We start from the raw sequence: 25,435 nt of genomic DNA, 5'->3' as shown, positions 1-25,435 counted from the left end.
ATTCCCCACATGCCTTCGGCCCAAGCGACTTTTCTGGGGCTCTCCGGAGCAGAGTGACCCAGGGACGCTGCCTTCAGCCCCTGGGTGTGCTCCTCCACTACTAGCAATTTCTTTTGCACGTTCACTACGAACCAGGTCACTGGGCTAAGTTCCTCACGTGCACCATCTTGTTAAACCTTCGCACCCAATCTAGGAGGTAGATGCTATCATCTCCATTTTGCAGACGAGGACACTGAGGCTCAGAGGTTCCAGAGCTAGCAAGCGGCAGGGCTGGGATTAAAAGCTAGGTCAGGCTGCCCTCAGAGCCTCTGCTCTCACCCCCAGCTCCCGCCCCCACCTCCCCGATGCCTCTCACTAATGCTCCCTTCTCCTGCAGGCACTGTCTGCTTGGAAGCTACGGGTTCTCCTGCCCCGAGTTCGAAGGCGGTGCCCCGGGCCCAGCGGCCTCTACTCCTGCTCATGTCACCCCCAGCTGGGCCTGCTCCCCCGCTTTCCCGGACTCACCGCTGGTCTTGTCTCCCTTGGCCTTCCTCAGGCAAGCAAAACTGGTCTGCTCACACAAGGGACCACCTTCAAACACTCTGGGGTCCTTCTCATGGAGGGGACAGCATTCTGGCCTGGGAATCCTGAGGCTGGGTCCAAATGCCAACAATGATGCCACTTCATGTGGGCCCTCTGACCTCGAGCAAAGTGCTATTCCTCTCTAGGCTCATCTAGACTCCTCGACTGCAAAATGGGTTGAGGACGCACACACACAGAGACCTGCTTACATTCGTATGCAGACACACACACACACACACACACACGCACAGAGGGACACATGTACGGACATGCACACATGCATGCACACGCACAGACCATGTACACACATAGGGAGACAGGCACACACTCAGACATGCACACAGACACCTGCACACACACACACACACACACACACACACACAGACATGCTCGCAGGGACACTCACGGACATGCCTATGCATGACACACGCAGAGACACGCATGCGGACACAGGCACCCCAGCCATACTTTCAACCAGGCAGCGCATTCAGGGGTCAGTGGCAGCCGCAGAGCTCTCGGGCCTCTCTGTCCCACTTCCGGGGTGAGGAGCTCAGGGGGAGGGTCGGAGGTGTTGGGTGAGGAAGGATGGCAGCTGCACTCTAGGGGCCTCCTTGGGCACAGCTGTGAAGGTAACTTGAAACTAAAGCCTGTTCTCAGCTGAGTCCGGCTTGAGGAGGAGCAGTGCTCCCTAAATACCACAATCCAGGTGACAGTTTTCCTGGGTGCTTCCCTCAGGTCCCGTGTATCGGCCGGGGATGGCAGACACCTGGGGCCTGGCAAGGCTTCAGAGAAAGGCTAGGAAGCCCCTCTCCGCTCTGTGGCCAAGAGGTCACCACACTCGGCCTCCCCTTGGCATCTGTGTGCTGGGTAGACCAGAGGGGACTGAGGGCAGAGTCATTACAGATCCCTGTGGGGCCATCCCTCCTCGATCCTTACATGCCCCTAGGTGGGCCTCGGGTCTACGCTAATGCTGGGTGGTCTCTTTCCAAGACTGGTCCTCTGCCTATGCTCCGAAAAATGGGCACAAACCCCACGGGTGTCAAAGCGTGATGTCACCACAGGGGGCAAGCCCCTCGTTCGTTCATTCATTCATTCATTCACTCGTCCGACAAGGATCTGATGGCACCGTGCACCGTGCTGGGGGTAGAACCGAGGTGACTTTTCTGAAAAAGTCAGCTGCAACACAGTGTGAGAAGTGCTGCTGACCAAGGCAATAATCTGAAGAAGAACAGTAATGTGGAACTTTGATTCAGTTCCTTCATTGTCTCGGGCACCGTGATAAGTGTTTTCACTCACTGTCCCACTGAGTCAGCACAACAGTCCTTTGAGGTAGATACCGTGGTTGTTCTCATTTTACAGATGAAGAAACTAAACTCCAGAGTGGTGGAGTAATTTGTATTTGGTGAAGGAGCCAGTCTGTGGCAGAGGCGGGGTTTGAGCCAGGACATTGCACTGTGTCCTGGGGACCCAGAGTACTATGGGAACACAGAGAGGCGTCCTCAATCAGACAGGAGTGCCCAGAGCCATGAGCTCACTCACCCAGGGTCACACACCCCAGAATGAGGGTCAGAACCAGCTACGGAGGGGGCAGGTCCCAAGACAGGGTACTTGGCGGTAATTCATCCACTTCCTGTGCTATCCTTTGGGTTCACCGAGGGTTATGAGCCAGAAAAAGCCCTTAAGTTTTCTCCCTGGGCAATCTCAACTTTTTTCAAAGCTTCCATTTCAAGCAAATCGGTGTCACCCAGGTTGGCATCTTCAGCCCTGACCCTTCGCCTGCACTTAGAGAACCACTGGTCCTTGAGATGCATCCAACTTGACACGTTCAATCCATACCGGTTGTCTTCTCCATCCCCCTATGCCTGCTCTGTTTGTCCTTCCATGTTGCCCAACTCGGTGAACAGACCCGCCCTCCGGTTGCCCAAAGTAACCTCCATCCCTATATCCACTCGGTCACCAGAACTGCGGCTCTATGTTTCTCAAAACCACTCACTTCCCTTCACTCCCACTGTTCTTTCATTAACTCAAGCCTCTGCCGCCTCCTGCCACAGCCTCCTGGGGGGACCTTGCCTCGCTCGTGTGCTATCTTTTTTTCCCCACACTGCAGCCAGAATGCATTTTTGAAGCAAAAACCAATCCTATCATTTCTTGGACTGAACCCCTTCCATGGTTCTCTGCTGCCCTTATGAAGTTGAGACTCTCCCTTTACCTCCTGTCACCCCCCAGCTCCTGCCACCTTTAAGTACGCATTTCAGTCCCACTAACATCTTTCAGTTCCTCTAGAACCGTTCCTCACCGCTACATCTTCACTCTAGGCTGTAGCTTAGAACACTTCTCCCTCTGCTGACCCCTTGCCTCGGCCATCTCCTACCCATTCCGCAGGTATCGGTTTAGATCAGGGGCTGGCAAACTCATCTGTAAAGAACTGGGTAGTAGATACTTTAGGCTCTGCAGGCCGTGTACAATCTATCATTTATTCCTCTTTTTTGAAAATGACGTCCCTTGAGAAATATAAAAACTATCCTTAGCTCACAAGCCATGCAAAAATAGGCCAGCGACTAGATTGAGCCTGTGGCCCATGGCTGGTTTAGACATCGCTTCCTTCACAAAGTTTTCCGAGGCTGTCTGCCCCTGAGCTAATTTAAGTGCCCCTACATATGTTCCTACAACACTCTGCACTTGTTCTATCATGACAGAGATGATTAGGTTTCCACCAGAAAACCTAATCCACGTTCTCCTCCTCTTCCAGGGCGCTCCCAGACTTCCCTACTATTGGGTGTGGTCTGGTGGCAGTTCCAGCCACTACGGGGTATGAGAGGTAACGTGTGTCACTTCCTGGACTGGAGCATAACCCACCCCCCCCATGAGCACTGTTCCATGCTTTACTCCATCTGGTTTACTGAGAATGGAAACAACCGCCATGGTGACCTTGGAAGCCACCTAATAAAGAAGGAAGAGTCATTCTTAGCCAAGATGGATCTCAGAGTGACTGCACAGTACAGTCTCCATTCCTGTTCCTCCCCTTGCACGCACAGGCACTCACACACACACACACACACACACGCATGCACACACCATGACCTGGAATCATGCTGAAGTATTACAAAGGCAAGATGAACAAATTTCTCCTGTGTTGGGCCACTACATGTGTGGGTCTGCTTGTCACTGCAGCCTGGCCTGTCCTAATACCCTCTCCTAGCGCTTACCACAATGCACATAAACACTTTAAGATCTATGTCCTCGGTAGGCTGTGGAAGGACAGGGACCTTATCTGTCAACTGTACCAGGCATCCAGCATAAAGCGTAACACACTCTTCATAAGCAGTTGAGTAAATGAGTACCTGGGATCTCGTCTATCGAAGAAGCCCGTGGTCCCTGTGCCTGGGTGGGGCACGTACTGGAAGGCCAGGAACACCCGAGTGAGCACTCACCTTCTTTGCTAACACCCAGGCAGCCCTTCAGCTCAGGCAGTGAGATGACCTTGTCCTTGTTCAGGTCACAGTAGTCAGTGAAACGCCGGGCACACTTCTTGGGCTTGGCTTTCTTCTTCACGTAACGCTTGAAGGGCTTCATCTCCCGCTTGTTAATGTCATTGCTGCTGTTGCTGTCCAACTGGCTGAAGTACCAGTGCACGACTCGCTCCTCCAGCGTGTGGCTGGGATCTGGTTCTGAAAACCTGGGCCACAGGCAGACACCCCCCACCCCCGCCCCAGACAGCACCACTCAGGATCCTGCAGGAACCAATGGCCCCACTGCACGTCTCTCCCACGTGGTCAATGCCAGGGTGGTCGTGCTGAGCTGCCAGCAGTCAGGTAGCGAAGGCTCTTTCAAGCCAAAGACCTCCCAGCCCCACTCAGCCTGTAGCAGAATCAAGCCAGCCTCTCCAGCTAGACTCTCGAGACCGGGTAATTTATTTCTCAGGGGTCCCCGAGTGGGTCACCCTTCTTACGTGAACCTGCCTCACCCTCTACCACAGGCAGAAATGTTCTTGCATAAGATGGGGGCTCAAGATATATTGAATGGATTTCATTCACCTGAGTAAACCACAGCTGGGATCCACGTTGTCCTCCTGGCCTAGGGTTCATCGCCAGACAAGCTGCGGTTCACATGTGAACGTGAACGTGTACGCTCACTCAATCAACGTGACTATGGGAAAGGGCGATCTGAGCACGCACACACGCCCAACACCAGGCCAGGTCCCGGGAGGCATTGCCCCGGACCTCAAACTGCTCAACGTCTTGGTAAGACTGAGCCAAATACGTTGAGATCAGCCAGTGACAATTCAGCGTGAAGTTCCCAGGGCCCGTCACTGTCGGGCAACAAGTGCAGTAGGAATCGAGAGAAGAAGACAATTGTGATGGACACAAACAGAGCAAGTCTAAAACTGGCGAGTCCCAGACCTACTAGGGGTGAGTCTCTCCATGGAGAGGTTGTAAGTCTGGAGGTCTGGGATGGACCTAGGAAACCACATGTATGCTAGAACCCTGGGGGATTGTGCTTAAAAGTACCAGACTATAGCAACCAAGAAGGCTTCCTCGTGTCAAGGTGCACAGTAGTGACCACGTCTAACACAGCCCACGTATGCACAGTACTGCATCTGGCAAGAAGAAACTATATCTTGCAAGAAAAATATTCACAGCACTTGCCAACACCTTGGGGTTCTTCTCTGGGGTTTGCCAAGTTTTCCAGAAGGGAGGGGACCATCTCTGACCCCACCCCTATGAACGAGCCAGCAAACTCTTTCCCTTTCCCATCCCCAAGTGCCCTCGATGTTTAGGGAAAAAGAAGTTTCATTACCAAAAAAAAGCCAGCATCCCTGCTAAATGCCCATTCCTAATTAAGTGGATTGCAGTCTTGGGCAGCCCCCCTCCCTCCCCCTGGGCACCCTGGGCTGATTCCAAGGCAGTACAATTGGTGGATCTGCCAGCAGGATGTCTTCTGGACAGGTTTAATGCAGGGAGTACCTGGGCAAGGTGTGAGGGACCATCAGCCCCTGGTTCTTTGGGAATCTGCCTGGTCTGTCATGGAAAGCAGGCTCAGAAGGTCCTTCAAACAGGAATGGAGTTATTTGTCGTAGAGCTCAGATTTTTGTTTCTGCCAGTACGTGGTATTTTGGCGTGTCAGAGCTCCCTCTATTTCACCCATAACATTCACTCTCAAGCCTGCAGGGTATACCAGGTGAGCAGCAGAAAATTCTCTATCAAGATGCTTGTGGCACAGGAAGGAGGGTGGTCAGCTCCCTCTCTGAGCACCCTGCCTACCTGTGTTTCCCTGAACGCAAGGGAGGGCGTGGGCTGCAGAGGACAGCCAGGAAGAGCCCCAAGGGAGGTACTCCAGCTATTCCCACTGGGGACTCTCCCTTTGGACCCCTCCTGCCAGAGGCCGTAAGAGCCCCATGGCGGCAAAGGCAGATCTTTCTCTAACCTTTAGGCTCAGCATAGCGTCATGTCTACCTAGAGGCTGGAATAATAAAGCCTCAGTCGCTGAGCTGGGAAGGGATGAGGTCATCCCGCCCAGCCGCCCTGCCAGCAGAGGCCCACTGCCTCTGACACGTGTTGCTGGGGCTCCAGCCTGTCCGGTTCTCAGCAGCTCCACCAATGGAGCTCCCGCACCGTCCTTTGGGCTGGTGTTCTTCCGACTTTACAACCTCTGGGAGTTTCTTCCCATGCAGAGAGACCATCACTTGGCTTTGCTCCCTTTTCCTTCCTTTCCTTCTGACTCTCCCTCTCTCCCCTGTCTCCTTTTGTCCGCTTGGTCCTGCCCTCCTCACTCCCAGCAGCGTCTCACAGCCATGACCACTGGCCTGACCTGGCCCTGGAGACTCCGAGGATACTTCCTTCTCCCGGGAGAAGTCTTCTGAGGCCCCTCCGAGTGGTGCTTCTTCTCTGCCGCACCCTCAGCCTGTCCAGGTCCTGCCTCCTCCCCCTTCCTCCCCCTTCCTCTGCCCTCCATGTAGGGCTCCCTGCTTCTGAACTCCTTTGACTTCCAGAAACCCACCGTCCCACCTCCACTCCTGACAACAGAGCCCAGCTCTACCCGTGACGCTGGCAGCACTAGGGGCCTACTTTGGAACCCAATACTTAGCGCAGGCCAAGCTCTAAGCACATTTAAAGCAAGAATGTCTTAGCCTTGAGGGCTCATGGACCCTTCTGAGAACCTAAACAAAGCTATAGTCTTCTCTGGAAAAGCGCACATGCACATAGCACTGTGCTGACTTCCAGGGTTTAATGGACTCCCTAAACCTCATCCAAGCTCATGGACTCAGGTAAAGAACGCTTGATCTACAGGGAAGGATCTCCAGCCCTGGCCCCAGAACACTGTTTAACCATGAGCCTTCTGGAAGAAGATGGGGTGAGAAAAAGGACGGTAGCTAGAGGGGTTTAGGGATAGTTTCCATGTTTCCAACAAAACATAATAAAAAACTGCAGAAGGCATTCAGCTTAAAACTCTGAAAATCAGGTTCTGAGTTTGCAACAATCTTAAGTCTCTGCCATACTTCATACAAGATCGAGTCAGGATTGAGCTGTGTCAGGAGTCCGGGTTTAGTCACACCAGCAGCAGGCACGCATGCGCAAAAGAGCCAAGAGGCCTCTCGGTTGGCTCAGGAGAAGCTGAGATTTTCCCAGGGGAGTGCCCGATGGGCGGGGCCAAAGGGCCTCCCGCAGAATTTCCAGGAATCTCTCAAGCAGTTTTATTAGAGCCCTTTCCATCACAGTGAGACTCCCCAAAACTTACCCCTGCCCTCGAAGCCATACCCCCCCTGATCCCTCCAGCTCCTGCAGCCTTCTAGAAGTATCCTTTAAAAACACTGGGAACTTGCCCTCCCAGCTCTAGGCTTCCTTCCGCTGGCATCAGACCTCCAACCTTTCTCTCACATGTGTACACACAACCCCTGCTGGAGACTGGGACTGTTGGGATTCAAATCTGCTCATCAGGCAAGGGCTGGGGACCCTACATCAGAGGGTGCAACGGTTCCTTAAATGACCTAACAGCGCTGGTCCATGCCATGGGCCTCCGTACAGGTGAGGTTCCACTCTACTAAAAGGGCTCACTGGGTGTGTAGCGTTATCCAAGTGTCCTCGGAGATGGTGTGGCAGGTCACACCCAAATGACACCGAATTCTAGATTTTGGAAAAACAAACCCAAAGGCTGGTGTCCGCTCTGTCTCTGGGCTGTTTTGGTGGCTGTCCTGTTGACTTTGACCTCCAGGGATGACGAAACACACTAGAGCTGGGTGCCTCCCTGGCCACACTGACTGTTCTCCCAAATTCAGAGGTGACAGGTGCTGCCCTTCTCCTGCAACACTTTCAGTTTTGTTTCTGCATCCTCACTCTGCCAGGCCTTGGCTGCAACGCACAGCTGGAGAGCCAGCCCATTTGCCACAAGAAAGCTTGCTTTGGCCAGGATCTTGGGCCTTGTTCTGCTGTCCCAAGCAGTTTTAAAGAAGGTGAGGCGGGACGGCCTGGAAGCACTGGCCAAGCCAAGCAGACCAACGGAGCCCCATCTGGAGTGGGGTCCGAGCCCTGCCAGCTGTGCAGGGGGGTGGGGCTGGGAAACGCCGAGTCAGCCATATTCCACACTTTGCCTTACGAGGCCATCAACAAGTAACCACGCGAGGCAGGAAGGAGGAAGCCACAGTACAGATGGTCTCTCCGTGGCGGACCGCCTGAGGGGCCGGAAGGCTCACGCAGCCCATCCCACCTCCCCGGAAAGTTCACGTTCTCTGGGGCGAGATGGAAAAAGGAGAGGGCTCCCCTGCTTGAGAAGACTGCCAGCTGGGATCTCAGAACTTTTCCTTCGGGTCTGATGAATGCTAATGGGTGCCATGGGAGGGCTGATCTCAGGAGGAGCTCACCTCCTAGAGCCCTGGAAGGAAGGAGCATGAGGATAATTCAATCATCCTGCAAACTTTCATTGAGAACTGCTGTCCTCAAATGATACTTACAGGCTGCCCCTCCCATGTACTAACCACGGATGTTTCTATGGACACCCTATTCTACTTTGCCTATTCTTAGATTTGGGCAGGACCGCTCCCCGCCCCCCCAGATGAGGCTGGAAGCCCAGAAAAGGAAGCAGACATCTCCCTCTATGCCATGTCCGATCACTAATAAGTCTTCAAATCTGATTACTTTCAATGCTAAAGCTTCAGAAAACCATCCCTTCCCTCATAGCTGTAGTGGGGCTCCCCCTCTCCTATCGCTCGGATGATGGCTGGAATGCTCCCAGCCCATCTTGCTCTCTTCCCATCCAGCTTCCCTATGGCCTTCGGGATGATTCTTCAAAAATGCTCATGGGGCACCTGGGTGGCTCAGTCGGTTAAGCATCCGACTTTCGCTAAGGTCATAACCTCACCGTTTGTGAGTTCGAGCCCCATGTCAGGCTCTGTGCTGACAGCTCAGAGCCTGGAGCCTGCTTCAGATTCTGCGTCTCCCTCTCTCTCTGCCCTTCCCCCACTTGTACTCTCTCTCTCTCTCAAAAATAAACATTAAAAAAAAAAAAAAAGCTCACCTAATCATGGGTATCGTCCTGCATTTGGCGTGGATCACAAGGCCTGGCATGATCTGGTCTCTGCCCCAATCCACAGCCCCACCTTCTGCCTGCCTCCCAGATTTAAGGCACACTTCTTACAACTCCTTGCACAGGTGCTGCCTCATTAAGCCGAGGGCCTCTTTGCCCTGGTCCATCTAGGTTGGGGCATTACCCCTTTGTTCACGAAGATGTCGCTCAGGTGAAGTATCATCTCATATATAAAGCCTTCCCTCACGTGCCCTCCTGCCCCTGAAGCCCCCCAGCACTCTCTCTGCCTCTATTACCCCACTGACCTCATAGTGCAATCCTGTGATTCTATACCCCTTCTCTCAATCAGATCGGAAGCCCCTCCAGGCAGCGACCATGACTTCGTCCCCGGAACCCGACCCAGAGCTTATACCAGGGAAGGACGGAAATGTAAGAGTTGGTGCGAAGCCAGAATCTGTAGGCCTGACAGGTGTTAGGTTGCTGGGGGGGGGAGACATGACTTCTTTGTCCCTTCTTCCCACTGGCCCCAGCTGATGTCCAGCTTTAATTGCCAGACCCTGAGTGAGAGGATGTAGGAGGGATCAGGTGTGCCTTCCCTGACTTTAGTCTTCCATGCCTACGATCCCAATTCTGCCTGAATTCAGAGCAGAGGCCAAAACCCAGCCTGGATTCCTGAATTCTCTTCAACAGCCCTACTCTAGCTGTGCTCCCCAGCCGCCAGCTGCCCCATGCCTTTGCTCTTTTATCATAGAAGAGTGCCTGGCCAGGGTCTCTCCACATGGGGTCCCAAGTCTCTTGGGCCCATCCAGGGTGCTGTAGGGACAAAGAAGGACCGTGGTGAATTTGATGGCTAGATTTGGCCTCTTGGTCTTTCAGTAGTTGGTGAGCCCTCTGATGTGCGGGATAAGGATCAAGAGGCCTTATCAAGACATGTCTCTCTGTATCACATAGGGATCTATCCATCTATCTACCCATCCTTCTAGCTGTTTATTCATTCAGCAAATATTTATTGCACCTCTCCTATGTGCCAAGGATTATTTTGAGTTCTAGGAACACAGCAGGGAAGAAGACAGATAATGCTCCTTCTCCATAGAACTTAAATTTTCATTAAGTAGGGTAAGCTAGACAATAAATAAACAAGCCAGCAAAATACCAGCTAGGGTAAGTGCCTGGCTGAGAAATTAAAAAGAGGTGTGGCAACAGAGGGTGACTGGCAGCCCCTTTAGATGGGTTGGTTGCTAAGAAGTTGACATTTAAATGGACAGTCGGGACCAATCACAGGAGGATGGGGCCTCATATTCCAGGCTGTAGCAGCAGCTGGCATGGAGGTCCTGGGGCAGGCAGGAACCTGGAGGGTTCTTCAAGGCCTGTTTGAGGGACTGAGAAGGACCAGCAGCTGGGACATGGCCAGTGAGACCCTCCTTGCAGGGCCAGTTCAGGTGGGAGCTACAGCTTAAAACCTGGAGAACCTGCTACCCCTGGCCGTGGCCTCCTCATGTAAATGCTGCTCTTTCTTCCTGCATTCCCCAATTCCTGCCAGACCCCCCGGCCCCCAACTCTCCTCCCGGATTTCTAAACTATGTCTTGGTTCATGTGGTGTGTCTTTTGATTACAAGTCCAGCCTCCAGGTAACACAGTTACCAAATGCATTTCAAACTTTTCATTCTCATCAACACCAAACCCAGTTTTGGCATAATATGAGCTTAACATGAAAAATGTGTTTAGGAAAGAGTCCTTTTTTAATCTTCTCCCCACTCTACACCTAAAAAAGAGGGTTTTTGGGGCGCCTGGGTGGCGCAGTCGGTTAAGCGTCCGACTTCAGCCAGGTCACGATCTCGCGGTCCGTGAGTTCGAGCCCCGCGTCAGGCTCTGGGCTGATGGCTCGGAGCCTGGAGCCTGTTTCCGATTCTGTGTCTCCCTCTCTCTCTGCCCCTCCCCCGTTCATGCTCTGTCTCTCTCTGTCCCAAAAATAAAAATAAAAAAAAAAAATGTTAAAAAAGAGGGTTTTTAAAAAGAAAAAGAAAAATCTCTTCCCTAAGGATACGTTGGTATTAAAAACTGGTATTAAAAACATTGTAAACTTCTTAGTTTTTATTTTCTGTAAAGATCCCTGCAACCTGTGATTTGAAAGCAAGGCATCAGTCCTGATGTCGCCTGGCCAGGGAGACCTACCTGTGCTTTTGACCTCCATGGACCCCTCACCCACTGGCCCAGGACCCAGCCGGATCTGGTACTTTCCTGGCACCCTCAGTCTGCCTGGGGCCGAGGCAAGGCCATGCTCGGAAGCTGGGCTGGGCTCCCAAGGAAGCAAGTGGGAGAAATTTGAAGTCTTGTCTTCTCAGGAGTGCGGAGAAAGCACCAGGCAGGCTCCCTAAGTGGCTGGTCAGAGCCAGCAGCCCCAGGTGGTTGTGGATGGGAAACACTCAGACCTGGAAGTTTTAAGCCCATGTCCCTCCTGTTTACTTTTTCCATTTTCTTCTTCTTCTTCTTCTTCTTTTTTTTTTTTTAATGTTTATTTGTTTTTGAGAGAGAGAGAAACAGAGCGTGAGCATGGGAGGGGCAGAGAGGGAGGGAGACACAGAATCTGAAGCAGGCTCCAGGCTCTGAGCTGTCAGCACAGAGCCTGACACGGGGCTCGAGCTCACAAAGCACGAGATGATGACTTGAGCTGAAGTTGGACGCTTAACCGACTGAGCCACCCAGGTGCCTCTCCATTTTCTTCTAATAAATATCTCATCCCAATTTTTGCATGAAACGACAGGCATTTTTCATATTCCGAGCATGAGTAACAAAGGCAATAAATACTGAATATGCTTCCACAAACTCCCCTGCCCCCTCTTCTTGGAGAAATGGATACAGTCCTCTCTATTTTAAATGCCCAGTCGCTGAGCACCGTTGGCTGCCTTCAAGCTGTTCCCATCTCTCAGCCTATCAGACCCTGTCTCCATCTTCTCAGACTCAGTGCTGTGACCCCCTGGGGAGGCCTGATGTCATCCACAGGGTGTGCAAACCCAGAAACCAGCCTGAGAGCTCACATGGGGCTGCTGAGAGGAAGTGCACCAGACCAGCACCTTCCAAGAGTGGCAACCAGGAGGCAACCTCTGCGTTCACTTGGACGTGACCTAAAACTGGGTCTTCCGGACAGCCACCCTCGCCTGCCACAGGATGCAGCACCCCTGAGCTTGCGGTCCTGGTTCCCTACGCTAGACACATACCCTGTGCTCTTGCGGATCGCCAGCAAGGCGGCTACGCAGGGGCCTCTCCCCAGGCCTGGAGCCTGGACCTGCCACCGTGGTGGCACTCCTTGCCTTGCTGATGACAGCTCTGTCTCTGGGCAGATGCGGAGGAACTGGGCCTCAGAGCTCAGAGACAGGTGCCCGTCCCTGCCAACATGGGTACTTCCTCCACTGCTGTAGGAGCCCGACGCCCCCCTCCCCAACACACACCCCTTCTGTGCCTCCCCTCTGGCTTCCTGGTCCCTGGCCGTCTCTTCTGTCTCATCTGTCGCTGCTCTCCTCTCCTCCTCACCCCCTCCAGCCCAGCCCAGCCATACTGGACGATGGGTGTGCCCTTTCTTGGAGCCACAGTGTTCTTTCCCTTTTCCTGGGGTGGTTTTCCTTCTTTCACTGGCTAAGTCCTACTTGTCTTTCAAAACTCAGCTCAGCTATCACCTCCTCCAGGAAGCCTTTCTGATTCCTCCGGACTGAGTTAGCAGACCCTTTTCTGTTCTTCCACCTTATTCTGGCACTGACCACGCAATTTGCAAGTGTTTGCTACAGCCCAGTATCCCCACTAAGCTGCATACTTTGCGGACATGAACATGCCTCACATCCCTGGGTTCCTAGTCCTTAGACCAGCTTCAACAGGTGCTAAATGTGTGGATGGGTGGATGGATACATGCGTGCGTGTGTGCTCCAACCACTGACCTAATGGGCCCAACTAGTGAGGCCTGGGATGCTGGTCACTGGGGAGTGTGTGCATTTGAGCCTCATGTCAGGACTGCCTCAGCCAGCGTATCAGCTGCTGAATTAAGTTGGATTTGGATATGACGATGTCCAATCCCACTGCCCAGAGCCCTTGGGGTTCTCAGGAAGCCAAAAAGGCACATGATTCCTGCCTTCTTAGAAGAGAAGAAAAATCACCAAGTGCTGTGTACTCCCTCCCTGCCCTCACTGCCCGGTTACATGCCCCTCCCCCTTCCTGCTATTCAGGACTCTCACCCCAGTGCATCCACTCCTGAGGCTAAGGCGCTGGAAGTCTCTAGACATCCCTAAACTTGCCTGTAATCAGGTAACTAAAAGGCAGAGAAAAGCAATTCCCAAAGAACAGGGAGGGGAGAGGGTGGGAAGACTTTTGGCAGAAGGCAGGACCAGTCCTTGCCCTACCCAACCCGTAGCCCCTCTCCCAGCCTCCTGAAGCATCCGGAAAGTCAGGCACCCACATCCCCGGCTGGGCCTGCATCCCGCTCACGTTCTCACCTCCCACCTCCAGTAGGCGCTGCTGAGTTAATGGCCTGCACCATGTCGGTGGTGAGGGCATCCAGGAGGCTGGTGATAAATTCCATTTTCTTCCCTTCTGGACACCCTGAAAGATAAAGTGAGATTTGAGGGCAGATCCCAGGGCCGCTGTGATGCCCCCCCCCCCCCCCCCGGCTCCATCCTACAGAAGGGGAAGCCAGAGGAGGGAGCTGCTTCTGCACCACGGGAGTTGGAAGAACAGAAAGAGGTGACGGGACCAGCAAGGGGCAGCCTCTCCTCCCACCTGGCAGCTCCCTGTCCTTGAAGGGATCGTCCACCTCTGCACTCTTGGCCCTGGCGTCGCTCTCACAGCTGGGCATCACGTAGCTGGGAGGAGAGAGACACGGGGGCGGGTAAGGAGGGGCTGGGAACTGAAGCCACTGCCAGCCGCAGCCACCCTGTTGTCACTAAGCCTAGAACTCCCGGGGCCAGCAGCAGAATGGCGCCTGTGCTGTCCAGCAGCCACCCGGCAATCCCAGTACCAATGTTTCCAGAGGCGTGTTCAGGCATGGCATGGCAACCACTCAAGCAGAGCGGCGCCTCAGTCACCTGAGGTCTGCACGCAGGATCTTTGGGATCCGCAGAACCTAGGGACTTGGGGCGATAACCTTCTCGCCGGTAAACTGGAGTTCGGAGAGGTTACCTCCTTTTTCGAGGTCACCCAGCGAAGAAGGGACAGAATTGTTACCAGAATCCGGGACCCAGGTCTTTCTACCAGGACCGAATCTGCCCAGGAGCAGAAATGTTCTCCTCGTGCCTTGATTCCCGCCGGGCCGGGCCGGTAAAGGAGGGAAACACGAGCCTAGCCTAACAGGGAGCTGGGTCTCCTACCCCAGGGTCTCCCTAGGGGCAGGATGGGCTTGGGGGTGGGGGGCGGGGGGCAGAGAGGGCTTACCGTGTGGAGGTCCCGGGCAGTGGGCGCCCTGTGTCGACTAACACACACCAGCAGTAGCCAGTGGACTGGTGGCACTGCACTGGCTTGTAGAGGCCCCCGGGGGCGCACTCAGGGATGACGATGCCCTCCCGGGGATTCTGCCTGGCCTCTTCCAGGGCACTCTGCCTCTCCTGGTCACACGAATGGACCTTCTCTGCAAGAGAAGATGCAGCCTTTGGGGGCTCTCCCTCCCGTGGCTTCTCACCACTGCTTTTGGGGTAAGGATCCAGCCCGGCCCCCAAGGAACTGATGGCTGGTGAATCACCACGGAGAGTTGTGGCTCCCACACCGGCCCACGGTGGCAGGGGCTGGCTGCAGCCTCTCCACGGCCAGGGCTCATTAGCATTCACACCCAGTAGGTTCTACCGCGGCGCAACCAGCCGGCCCTGGACAGCAGGGCTGTTCCTCATCCGAATGGCAGTTTGCCCCCCCGGGGTGGAATTTCCCCGACTGTTTTCAGAGTGGCTCCTGCTGATGCACTGTCTCCTGGCTCCTGGAGGTGCAGGAGCCTGGCCCCTGGGAGCTGACAAGCTGACGCAGGAACGCCTGTGTGTGCGGACGCTCTCCCGAGCCCAGACACAGCAGGACAGCGCCCCGGCCGCCAGCCTCGGAGAAGCGATGCTCAGTGCCCAAGAGGAGCAGAGACAGGGCCCATCCCCACTCCTTCCCAGGCTCCAACAGGAGGCTGGACAGGCCTGAGCCGATGACACAACACTGCCCCATCCAGCAGGAGAGAGAAACGCCCACAGGAAGTGTCTGCCCTCAGTAGCCTCGGGCAATGCGCGAAGGCGGCCTTACAGCCAAACCCGGAGTCCCAGAACCAGGCCCAGGCTGTGTGCGGTGCCCCTCGCCAGGCAAGGCCGGCTTGGGGGAGGCCTCAGCCCCACAAGGCCCCTGGCCTGAAAATCCCACCCAACGGTCTACCTGCCTGACTTCCCTTTCCTGTTGTGTTGTTGCTGCTGTGTTTTCTTTTGTCTTTTAATTATTAAAAATAAATAGCACTGGGTTTCCTTTCTTGGTATAAAGAAAATTTTGAAAAACCCATGATCCCACCAAAGGTAAACACTACCTTTCCTAGACCTTTTCTTTTGCACATACAACATGAAAATACATATGCACACACCTACTTCGTTGTTTGGGGTTTTTTTTGTTTTTTTTTTGTTTTTTTTTTTTTACAATAAAAGAGATCACGTCATAAACGAGTACTATTATTTCCTCTTGTCTATTTATTTACTTTATTATTTCTTTAACGAACACGAGTCTATAACTTTCCTCTTGAAGATGACAAGAATGGTCTTGAGCGACCCATGAAGTTTCACAGTGTATTATAAAAATACCATTCTTAGAGGGGCCATGGAGTGGCTCAGTCACTTGGGTGACTCACTCTTGATATCTGCTCCGGTCATGATCTCACCGTTCTTGGGTTCAAGCCCTGCACCGGGCTCCACGCTGATGGCGTGGAGCCTGCTTGGGATTCTCTCCCTCTGCCCCTCCCTCACTCGTGCGCATGTGCACTCTCTCTCTCTCTCTCTCTCAAAATAAATAAACATTTAAAAAAATTTTAAAAATACCATTCTTAGAGCCAGGAAGTAGGTACCAGCAACCTGGAGATTCATGCTGCTCAGTGAACAGCACAAATGGTCAAATTAACAGCAACTCAACTCTAAAGGAGCCAAACCTCTGAATTAATGGCTCTGTGAACAATCGACAAATGAGCAGTACAGATGCTTGAACGAAGCAGGTGGACACAGAGATGCGAAGCAGCCCAAAGCAGTCTTCGAGAAAAGTCACACAACGGGGAAAAGATTCTTTGTCTCACTCCTAGGAGAAACGCTGAAAAGCAATAGCCTACTGAGTCTCATTGCAGGGAGAGGGGGATGTTTCCTTAGGGGCATAAAAATATCTAAGGGTCAGGAGGCAGCTATGCTGAGCACATTCATTATTAAACTATAACTCTGATTTTGGAGAATGAAAAAGAATACTACTGTTTTCATAATGTAAACCCCCCCCCCCCACACACACACACAAAACTAAACAGGATCTCCTCGGCTGGAGGAACAGAAGTTTAAAACAGTTGACAGACTTTAGACTAGGGATTCTAAACCTGATTAGAACTACCACCAGGACAGCCTCTAGAGGCAGCTTAAGTAAGAGACATAAACTGATTGGTTTATCATGGACATAAAGCTGGCTTGAAGACCCAGATTTTTGGCTTTGGCCCCTGGCTGGGATGGAGCCATGGCCCCTTTTAGGGATTACACAAGAGTTTCTCAATACCTCCCCCAACCCCAATTTGGTTACCTTATTTCCCGACCTCATATTTCATGCCACGGGAAAGGCAACAGAGAAGCAAAAACCAAAGAAAAACAGCTTTTTTACTGGCACCACGTTCGTGTAACAACCTCTGACAGAGGCTTTAAATTAAGGTCCTCCGGGCCAACATTCTAAAGCCATAAATCAGACGGAAAGGGAGAGGTGCAAAGAGAGTGGGGGGCAGAGCGAATGATAACCTGACTTCACACCGTCGGGGATCCTGGAACTGCAGAAATGTGGAGAGAAGCCATCTAAGAAGGTGGGACCCCGTGGTTTGGGGGCCATCGGCAGACTTCTGGAAGCCCTTGAAGGCTGTTCTGAAATGTTTCCAGCCGGTTCCCATAGAGGCTGCACTGAGTGGTATGGAGAATAGAAACCATAAAAGTGATAAAGCTCGCTAATTTGGAAAAACGGGGGCAAGCGTGGAATTAGAGAGAAGGCCAAATGTAGGGTTTATTGCTTGTTTGCTTATTACTTTATGACAGGCCCTGAAAATTCCAGATGCTCCTCTAAGAAAAAGACAGGAGAGGTTTATAATAAATCACTAACCCTCTGTGAAGAGTACCCAGGGAATTTGTCTTCCAACAGAGAGAAAATCTCCCTTAAAACCATCTTTATGCTAACAGTCAAAGCAAATATTCATTGAGTATATGTGCCAGGTGACAAGACAGCTTGCTTAATCTCCTGTGTGAGGTGGGCACCATTATTTTATGCCCATTTTGTAGACAAAGATGCTGAGCTTTGGAGGGATTCATGAATTTTCCCAAGTGCGCTCAGCGAGAGGGAAGAGAGCTGGGACCCCAGTCAAGGGCTTCTGACAGTCAAGCCTGTGTCTTGCGAAATTTTATACAGAGGTTACTGCCTCTAATCGGTTACCCTGGGAGAAAAATGCATTTCTTTTTAGTGTGAACCTCTTCCGGGTCAGTCACTTTGCAGACTACCCCAAATCTGCTGCATTCAAAACCAAGTGTATAAAATCACATCCTTGCACATGGACACAGCACAGCCTCTTCTGAACCTCTGATTGTTCTCGGCCTAAATACACTGCACATCTTGCACCCGAGGATTTTTGCCCACTTTGCTCTGGAACTGAAAACTTAAAGCCAAATTTGCCACTCGCCTGCCATCACAGAACAGCAAAATGAATACTAAGAGCTCGCACTCTATCTGAGTGTTCAGCATGTGCCAAGCTTGATACTGGGCACTTGACTTGTATTAACTCACTTCAAACTCATCACAAACCTGAAGACAGGGGTCACTATGACCCTCACCGAGCAGAAAAGGACCCAGGAACACAGGCGGACTGCATGGTTTCCTCAAGGTCATCCAACTGGAAAATGACAGAGCTGGGGATCCAGCCCAGGGAGTCTGCCCCCGGGGCTATGCTGTCCACCCTTCTTCAATACCATCTCTCACTGCCACATGCTCATCTAATTTTTATTCTAACCCATATTTTTATTTTCCTTGGTGCGGCAGATGGTTAGAAAATGGTTCCAGTGAATCGCACCTCTCTGTATCTGTGCCCTCTTGCAGACCCCTCCACGCTGACTCTGATTTGCTTTGACGAATGGAAAGGGCAGGGGTGACAGTGTGTGACTTCCAGGCCTAGGCCTTAAGGGGCCTTGCAGTTTCAACTTTCACCTTCCTGGAAGCTGCCCTGAGGCTACCATGTAAGGAAGCCAGTCCAGCCCACTGGAGGATGAAAAGCATATGAAAGAAAACAGGACTGATGCAGTCCCCAGCCAGCACCAGCTGCCAGATGTGTGACCTTGATCATCGAGGCCGCTCCCGCCCCATGGACCCTCCAGCTGGATGAGTCCAGGAGTGCGTTCAGACAGAGCCAGTCAAAGAACCACCCAGCCAATGCACAGAAACATTCCAGCATCTATTGCTGGAACACCCAGTGTAGAAGTACGTCACACCCTTCAGCCGATCGATCACTATTAGATCGATCAATTGATTATTCTTCCAGTCAGTGCTTTTCCAGAAGTCATGAAAATATGAATCAGTAGGTACCAAGGGACATAAACTCATTCTGTGTCTGAGGACCCAGAAACCAGCCCCATCCTTAGGGCCACTGGCACCCTCTGCCCTTTTGGGTTACCTCCCAAATGAACCTTAAAATTCACCACTCTCAGTCTTCCCAGGTACCAAGAAGTCACCTTGCAGTAATGTAAGGCAAAGGGTCTACTTCAAGGATCTCTTCTTGACCCTCGGTTCAGAGAGGGAGCTCCCCAGAAGGAAACGTCCCCTGCTCTAGAACATTCCGTCTCTGCTTAACGAAGTTCAGGGAAGGATGACAACATCACAAGTTCTGGCCTGATGGTGATGAGAAGGACCAGGTCCATCGGCAAACACTTGCAAGGCATAATCAGCAGCACAGAGGAGCAGTCAGGGCTGTCCAGGGGACACACGGATACATGACACATTGTCACACAGTCACGTGCCCCACCCCTACAATCCTACCCCAGGAGGGTACGGAGGAGAGATGAGAGCCAGGTCACTCCCCACCCGGCAATGGGTGCTCTGAGTCTCACAAACCTCTGACTGCCTGAGAGAAGAAATACAACAGAACGGTATCCCGTGGAAGAAATGAGGACACGGTCAGGCCCTTGTCACCAGAAAACACACAGCCCTCTCTGTCACCATGTATACTCGCACCACAGCAAAGCAGGCCTGAAGCAGGGAGGGAGAGGCAGGGAGGGGTAGAGGAGAGGGAAAGACTAGGCTGAACCAGACAAACCTAAACTCTGTCTGCAGGCCCAGGGCATGGGTTCTTTGTGTCCAGCCAAGACAGGATAAGCATGGAGAACCGCTCTGTCTGCTTCGGCTGGCCCCTGCCCCTGTGCTTCTCAATTACTCGTGGTAATGAGGAGCAAAGGAGAGCGCGGACAACCTAAATCCTCGGCTAATCCCCAGTCCTGATTTTAGCCCAGAGTTTATCCTTTTGTCCTGGGAACTTTTTCTCCCTTATCATTTTTTTTTTTCTTTTTTTCTTCTTTACTTTTTTCCTTTTTAAACAAAAATGGCCAACAAACATAAACATTAGAAGATTCAAGTTTCAGGTCCTTGGGCTGGGCTTTCTCTCCGGTTGCTGCCTTCCAGAAGAGGAGCTGCTAAAGAAAGAGACAGACAGCAAAGCTAAGACACTGGGTAACCTGAGTCAGCAGGGATCCGTGAGCCAGTCACATCGTGGACTCTTTGGAGAAAGAGCAGGGGTGACGGAGGCAGTGGGAAGAAGGCAGTGATCAGGGCAGGTCAGTAGCATTCAGAGTCACGGAACCAAGAACAGACCTACATCTACATCTGTATCTGTATCCGGATATCTAGATCTGTCTACATTTAGAGCCACCTATCTATATATGTGTGTATATTCATCCATATATAGATATAGATAGATGTAGATATAGAGAGAGAAAGCGGAAGAGGCAGAGAGATATTTATTTTAAAGCATTGGCTCACACGATCATGGGGACCTGGCAAGTGTGAAATCCGCAGGGCACGCTAGAAATTCAAGTAGGAGTAATGGTACAATCTTGAGTCCAAAATCAATAGGTCAGGCCAGGAGGCTGGAAACTCAGGCAGGATGTCTATGCTACAGTCTGGAGGCAAAATCCTTTGTTCAGGAAATCTCAGTTTTTGCTTTTAAGACCTTCAACTGATTGGATGAGGCCCACCCATGTTATGGAGGGTCATCTGCTTTACTTAAAGTCAACTGATTGCAAATGTTCATCTCATCTAAAAAATAACTTTGCAGTAACATCCACACGAGTGTAGGAACTAGTCTACTAGTGTAGAAACTGGGCACTGCGGCCTAGTCACGTTCACCTACAAAATGAACCATCATGAGGTCCATATGAAAAATGAGAGTAAGAAAAAAAACCCAATCTTACAGAAAACCACCCCGAGAAGGGCCATGGGCCATAGAAATGTGAACTGGGAAGGTGCCTTGATGAACGATGCAGTATTTGTGGAGAAAGAACCAGAAGCTCTCCTCCCAGGGGAGGTGCAGTTGCTAATTAAGGGCAGCTGCTCAGGCCATCCTGACAGAGGGCTGCTGATCTGAGAGAAAAGGAAATGGAAAGCTGATGGAGTGGAGGGCAGTGTCCTGGGAGAGGACGGGGCTCCTGGAGTCTCGGACCTAACGTGGGATCCTGAGTGACCCACGAGATGAGGGCTCACAGAGAGGATGCAGAGGAGGTCAGGGGCCCCCGTAGACACAATTTCTCCCAACGTCGTACTGGCTGTGTGCTGGCACCATGTCACGCTATGGAGAGGTCAGAAAAGTTCTGGAAGACATAGTAAGAAGGAAGAACCAGTCCTGAGATCTTAACCTATCCTTACCCCAGGCATTCCTCCATTCCTGGAACTTTCCCTGAGGGCCCCAAGCTTGAGCGCAGTCTCCCTGTGCTGAGTCTAGGACTGAGGATGCCTCCCGTAGCCCTTACCCTTGGGGCTGTGACTTGCCAGCTCTGTACGTTCCCGAGAGCGAGGACTAATGGCAGCCTTTCTCCCCCCTTCCTCATCCCCACCCCCGGCCCCCAGCTCCTCCTTCATAGCAGAGCCATGGAGTCTCCATTTAAAGGACACATAAAGAGGATTTCGTCCAGGAGCCCCCGTACTGCTGGAATCCCTGCAATGCACTCTCCAGCCGCGGAATTCTGCTCCAGCCTGACATTTCAGAGACGGGGCCACCCATTGTTGAGTAAATGCCAAACGGTGGGGATGAGACCACAGAGGCTGTGAAGAGAATGCCTGTCCCCTTGACTCATCCTGGAAAATGCTACACTCAACCCTCAGACTATCGAGCATTGGATTTTCTTGGGGGGGAACAAATCAGCAAGAGGTTACCCGCCTGGAAAGTGAGAGGAACTTATTTATGCTTCGCTGCGAAAGGAACCGTCCCACCAGGCCAAGAACATTAAGGAAAACACTAGCGTGGTGTCGCCTGCAATTATCCTGAAACCCCTTCAAACACCGCACGCCCACCTAGCCTCTTATCAAAAATGAATGAAATGCTGAACGATAACCCAAAATAACAAACCGTGCTGTGAAAAACAACCTTTCCTCAATCACAACATGAAATTCCAGAGGCGGAAGAAATCGCGTGGCTCCTGCCTCGGGCTTCTCTGAGTCAGCGTGTGAGGGTGGGAGTCGCGTGCGCCGCCGAGGAGGGGACCGCAGACACGAGAGGAGGGGCAGGTGGGCCCAGGTCCGAAGGCACTGACCTTCCTGGTGTTGAAGGGCCAGAGATGTGGTCTCCGGGGGAGGAGATGCCGCTGGAGCCCATACTCTTCAGGAGAGATTTATGGAACGTCATGGAACAGGCCCTTTTTTGTTGACTCGGCCACACAGCGTTTTAGCACCTATGGTTTCAAGCCAACTATGTGAAGAAGTTAAGAAGTTATTTTTCTTACTTGTAGACTTAGCACTTTTTCACAGGAAGGGCCGAGCAGCCCCCGGGGGACCAGTCTTCCAAGCATCGTGTGCTGGGCTGGCTCCACCCTTCCACCGTGGACCCTTGCATCACACCCCACACTGACCTGCCATGTGGCCATCGCCAGTTCCCGAGTCTGAGTCATCCAGGGACCTAAGCACCCTCTGGAGGGGAGGGGGACGCGCAGAACTATCGCCCAGGGCTCCAGTCAGAACAGAGGACAGACCAGAGGCCTAGAAAAGGACAAGCCCAGAGGAGAGGCCCAGGCGAGAAGCAGCAGACTCACTGACAAACAGAATTGAGTCAAACCCCTAAAACCGTGTTCAGGTGTGTATCAAGTAGAGGTGGGAGTGGGGAGAACAGAAACCAAATAGGCACAAATTTAAAACAGTCACCTCTTCCACTGGAATGGGTGCCCCCATCTCTTTAATCTAAAGGCCATTTTCCCCATGGAGTGGGCGGCCAAAGAAAGTAAAAATGATATCATCACCCAATCTTAACCTGCAGAGGGACTTTGGACCCCTTCTCTGGAGGAGGGCACCCCTTCTGAGGGACTCACTGGCCAAGAGATGCTCTTCAGCTCTGGCCCATTAGAAGTGACGGTGGCATTAATCCTCAGCGGGACAGCCGTTCCCAAATGCCAGAGGGAACACAGGGCAGTCAGAGGACCAGTGTGGGGACACCCGGGCTTCTTGGCAAGGCTGAAAGTGAGAGCAAGGGCCTAGAACTCCCATCCTGCACACGTCACCAGGGCCTGGCACATAGAAGGCTCTGTTGCCATTTCATGGGAGTCAACAACGGCTGTAACAGATGCAGTGCAGCATGGTGGCCAAGGGCATGGGCTCTGGGGTCAGATGGACCAGCCTCTACCACGTGTTATCTCTGTGACCTTGGGCAGTTTCCTTCAGCTCTCTAAGTCCCAGCTTCCTTACCTGGGAAAATAGGGTAACGATAGCGATCTCACAGGGTCACTGTGAGGCTGTGATGAAATAGTGTATGTCAAGCATCTCACCTGGTCCCAGAGTCAGTTGATAAATGGCCTAAGGTCTTAGCTGGTGTAAGGGAGCAGTGCCCTCAGCCAATGTGGAGGGAACCTGGGCTTCCTGACCCATCCTCGTGAATAACTAGTCTCTGCAGTTAGCCTTCAGGGATGGATCAAGGGTGGGTAGTGGGCACAGTCTTCCCCAATGCAGGCAATAAAGGGGCACGCTGGCTGTAGGCAAACTAAAAAATATAATAATAGAACTAAGAATCAGTCTGCCTTTTATGATCGCCATCCCAGCAACTCAAAACAGTATCAGTGACGGAACATTTCCCTCCACTGGAGTGGAGGGCACCACTGCCCCCCTCCCTCTGGGACCCCATCGCTCGACAGTCAGCTCCTTCCTTAGACACCCCTTGTATTTCTTCCCCTTAGCACCAGGCAGAGGCCTTGGCACACAGCAGTTGTTGATGGGCCTGTGACCCTGAACAAGGCCCTCAACCAGCCTGAGCTCCTTTCTGTCATTTAAAATGAAGCGGGGGGTGGGGCGCCTGGGTGGCTCAGTCAGTGAAGTGGCTGACTTTGTCTCAGGTCATGATCTCACGGTTCATGAGTTCGAGCCCCACACTGGGCTCTGTGGGGACAGCTCAGAGCCTGGAGCCTGCTTTGGATTCTTTCTCTGTCCCTTCCCCATTCACATTCTGTCTCTCTCTCTCAAAAATAAATAAACATTAAAAAGTAATAATAAAAAGATACGCTCTCTTGGCCCACAATTTTATAATTAGGCAACATCGGGTGCAGGTCCCCACAGCTCAGCTGCTTGATCAACATTCAGTCTCCCATGTCCCAGGGAACCCAAGCACCAGGAAGGGGTTAAGTGAGAGGCACCCAGTGAACCCAAGCACCAGGAAGGGGTTAAGTGAGGGGCACTGTTGGGGCTTTCAGGTTTTCCTTTGCACCACTCAGCCCCCTCAGGGCCACACTGCATTGCCTGACCTGCTGTGGTTCAGAGGCCCCATCTCCAGAACAAAAGCAACCGTGCCCGTCCCACATGCCTGACACTGGCTGAGGGCACCTACTCACGCGGGTGTTTGCAGTAGGCTCTGTAAATAGGGCGTGTTGCTGGGATGAAATGTTGTGGGTGAGGACGTGTAAGGGAAAATTATAAACCAGCCAGCCTGTCTAAATAATTTCTCTCTGTGGAACCCAAAATGGCCAGGCATGGCTCACCATTGTCGGAAGCAGTGACCTCTGCCTTCCCACGCAGAAGAAACTGAGGAGTGGAGGAAAACAAGATATAAATTCTACGGAAGATATTTCTTCGAGGATGGATTGTCCCAATATAGCATATAGGCACTTTTTTTTTTTTTTAACTTTTCCCCCAAAGCATCACTGACTCATATCCCTTCAAATTTTAGAAAAGGCCCCATCTCTACTGCCTCATGCCATTCCGGGAGCTCATATGACCCTTCCACCAAAAAGAATGTGAAATGCTTCCCAGTGGTTTTGCAATGACATGTACTGAGAAGGGGCAAGCTGTCTTCTTTCTAGTTTTGCTCAGTAACATCATTGACCTTGATCTGACAAGCTCTGTCCTTTAAGGGCAAGAGCTAGCAAATCAAACTTCAGGCAAGACAGGAAGGAGGGAGCCCACGCCGGTGGGGGGGGGGGGGGTTGGGGAGTGGTGATGGGAGAGATAGCTTTTGTCAAATAAAGTATCATAACTTCACCCTTCATCTTCCAAAACACTAATGCATGAGTGTGCTTATAAGATATGTACCCTGACTTCTTCCAAAGCCATTTTACAAATAAACACAGAATGAGGATCCTCAGACAGGGAAGAGATGGTATTTGACTTCTAGTAAACTGGAAGGAGCCAATTACAATACCTCAGCAGGACCTCTGGGTTCAGGTTTTCAGCAGCAGAGGCCAAAAGGAAAACGCTGGGGCGCATGGTTTTGCTATCAACACCAAAAAGCATACAGACTCACCTGCAGAAAAAACCTTTGCTGTTCGAGCAAGTCCCAGATAGATGCTGGTCATACTTCCGCCCAGCACCGCTCTGTCTGAAGCAGATGCAGGGGGTGAGGGAACAAGACAGGGAAAGCTAATTTGAAAACAGGGCAATAATATACTGTGGGGCTGGGCTCTCTAGGGCTTGCAAACGTGTTTAT

General features: G+C 52.2%; 1 protein-coding gene across 3 annotated transcripts in view; it reads right to left on the bottom strand.

The window, feature by feature from the left end:
• Positions 1 to 25,435, bottom strand: part of SMOC1 (SPARC related modular calcium binding 1) — a 159,351-nt gene that overhangs the window by 4,146 nt on the left and 129,770 nt on the right. For all 3 annotated transcript variants that reach the window (XM_058739482.1, XM_058739481.1, XM_058739483.1), the window contains exons 8-11: positions 14,491 to 14,683; positions 13,840 to 13,922; positions 13,557 to 13,662; positions 3,993 to 4,237 (exon numbers count right to left, since the gene is read on the bottom strand). In XM_058739482.1, the coding sequence (XP_058595465.1) occupies positions 3,993 to 4,237; positions 13,557 to 13,662; positions 13,840 to 13,922; positions 14,491 to 14,683 (627 nt within the window). The remainder of the gene's footprint in view (positions 1 to 3,992; positions 4,238 to 13,556; positions 13,663 to 13,839; positions 13,923 to 14,490; positions 14,684 to 25,435) is intronic.

This window comes from Neofelis nebulosa, chromosome 7 (genome assembly GCF_028018385.1).
Source record: "Neofelis nebulosa isolate mNeoNeb1 chromosome 7, mNeoNeb1.pri, whole genome shotgun sequence".
NCBI lineage: Eukaryota > Metazoa > Chordata > Mammalia > Carnivora > Felidae > Neofelis > Neofelis nebulosa.
Note: the sequence above shows the minus strand (reverse complement) of the source record. Positions and strands in the feature narration are given on the sequence as shown.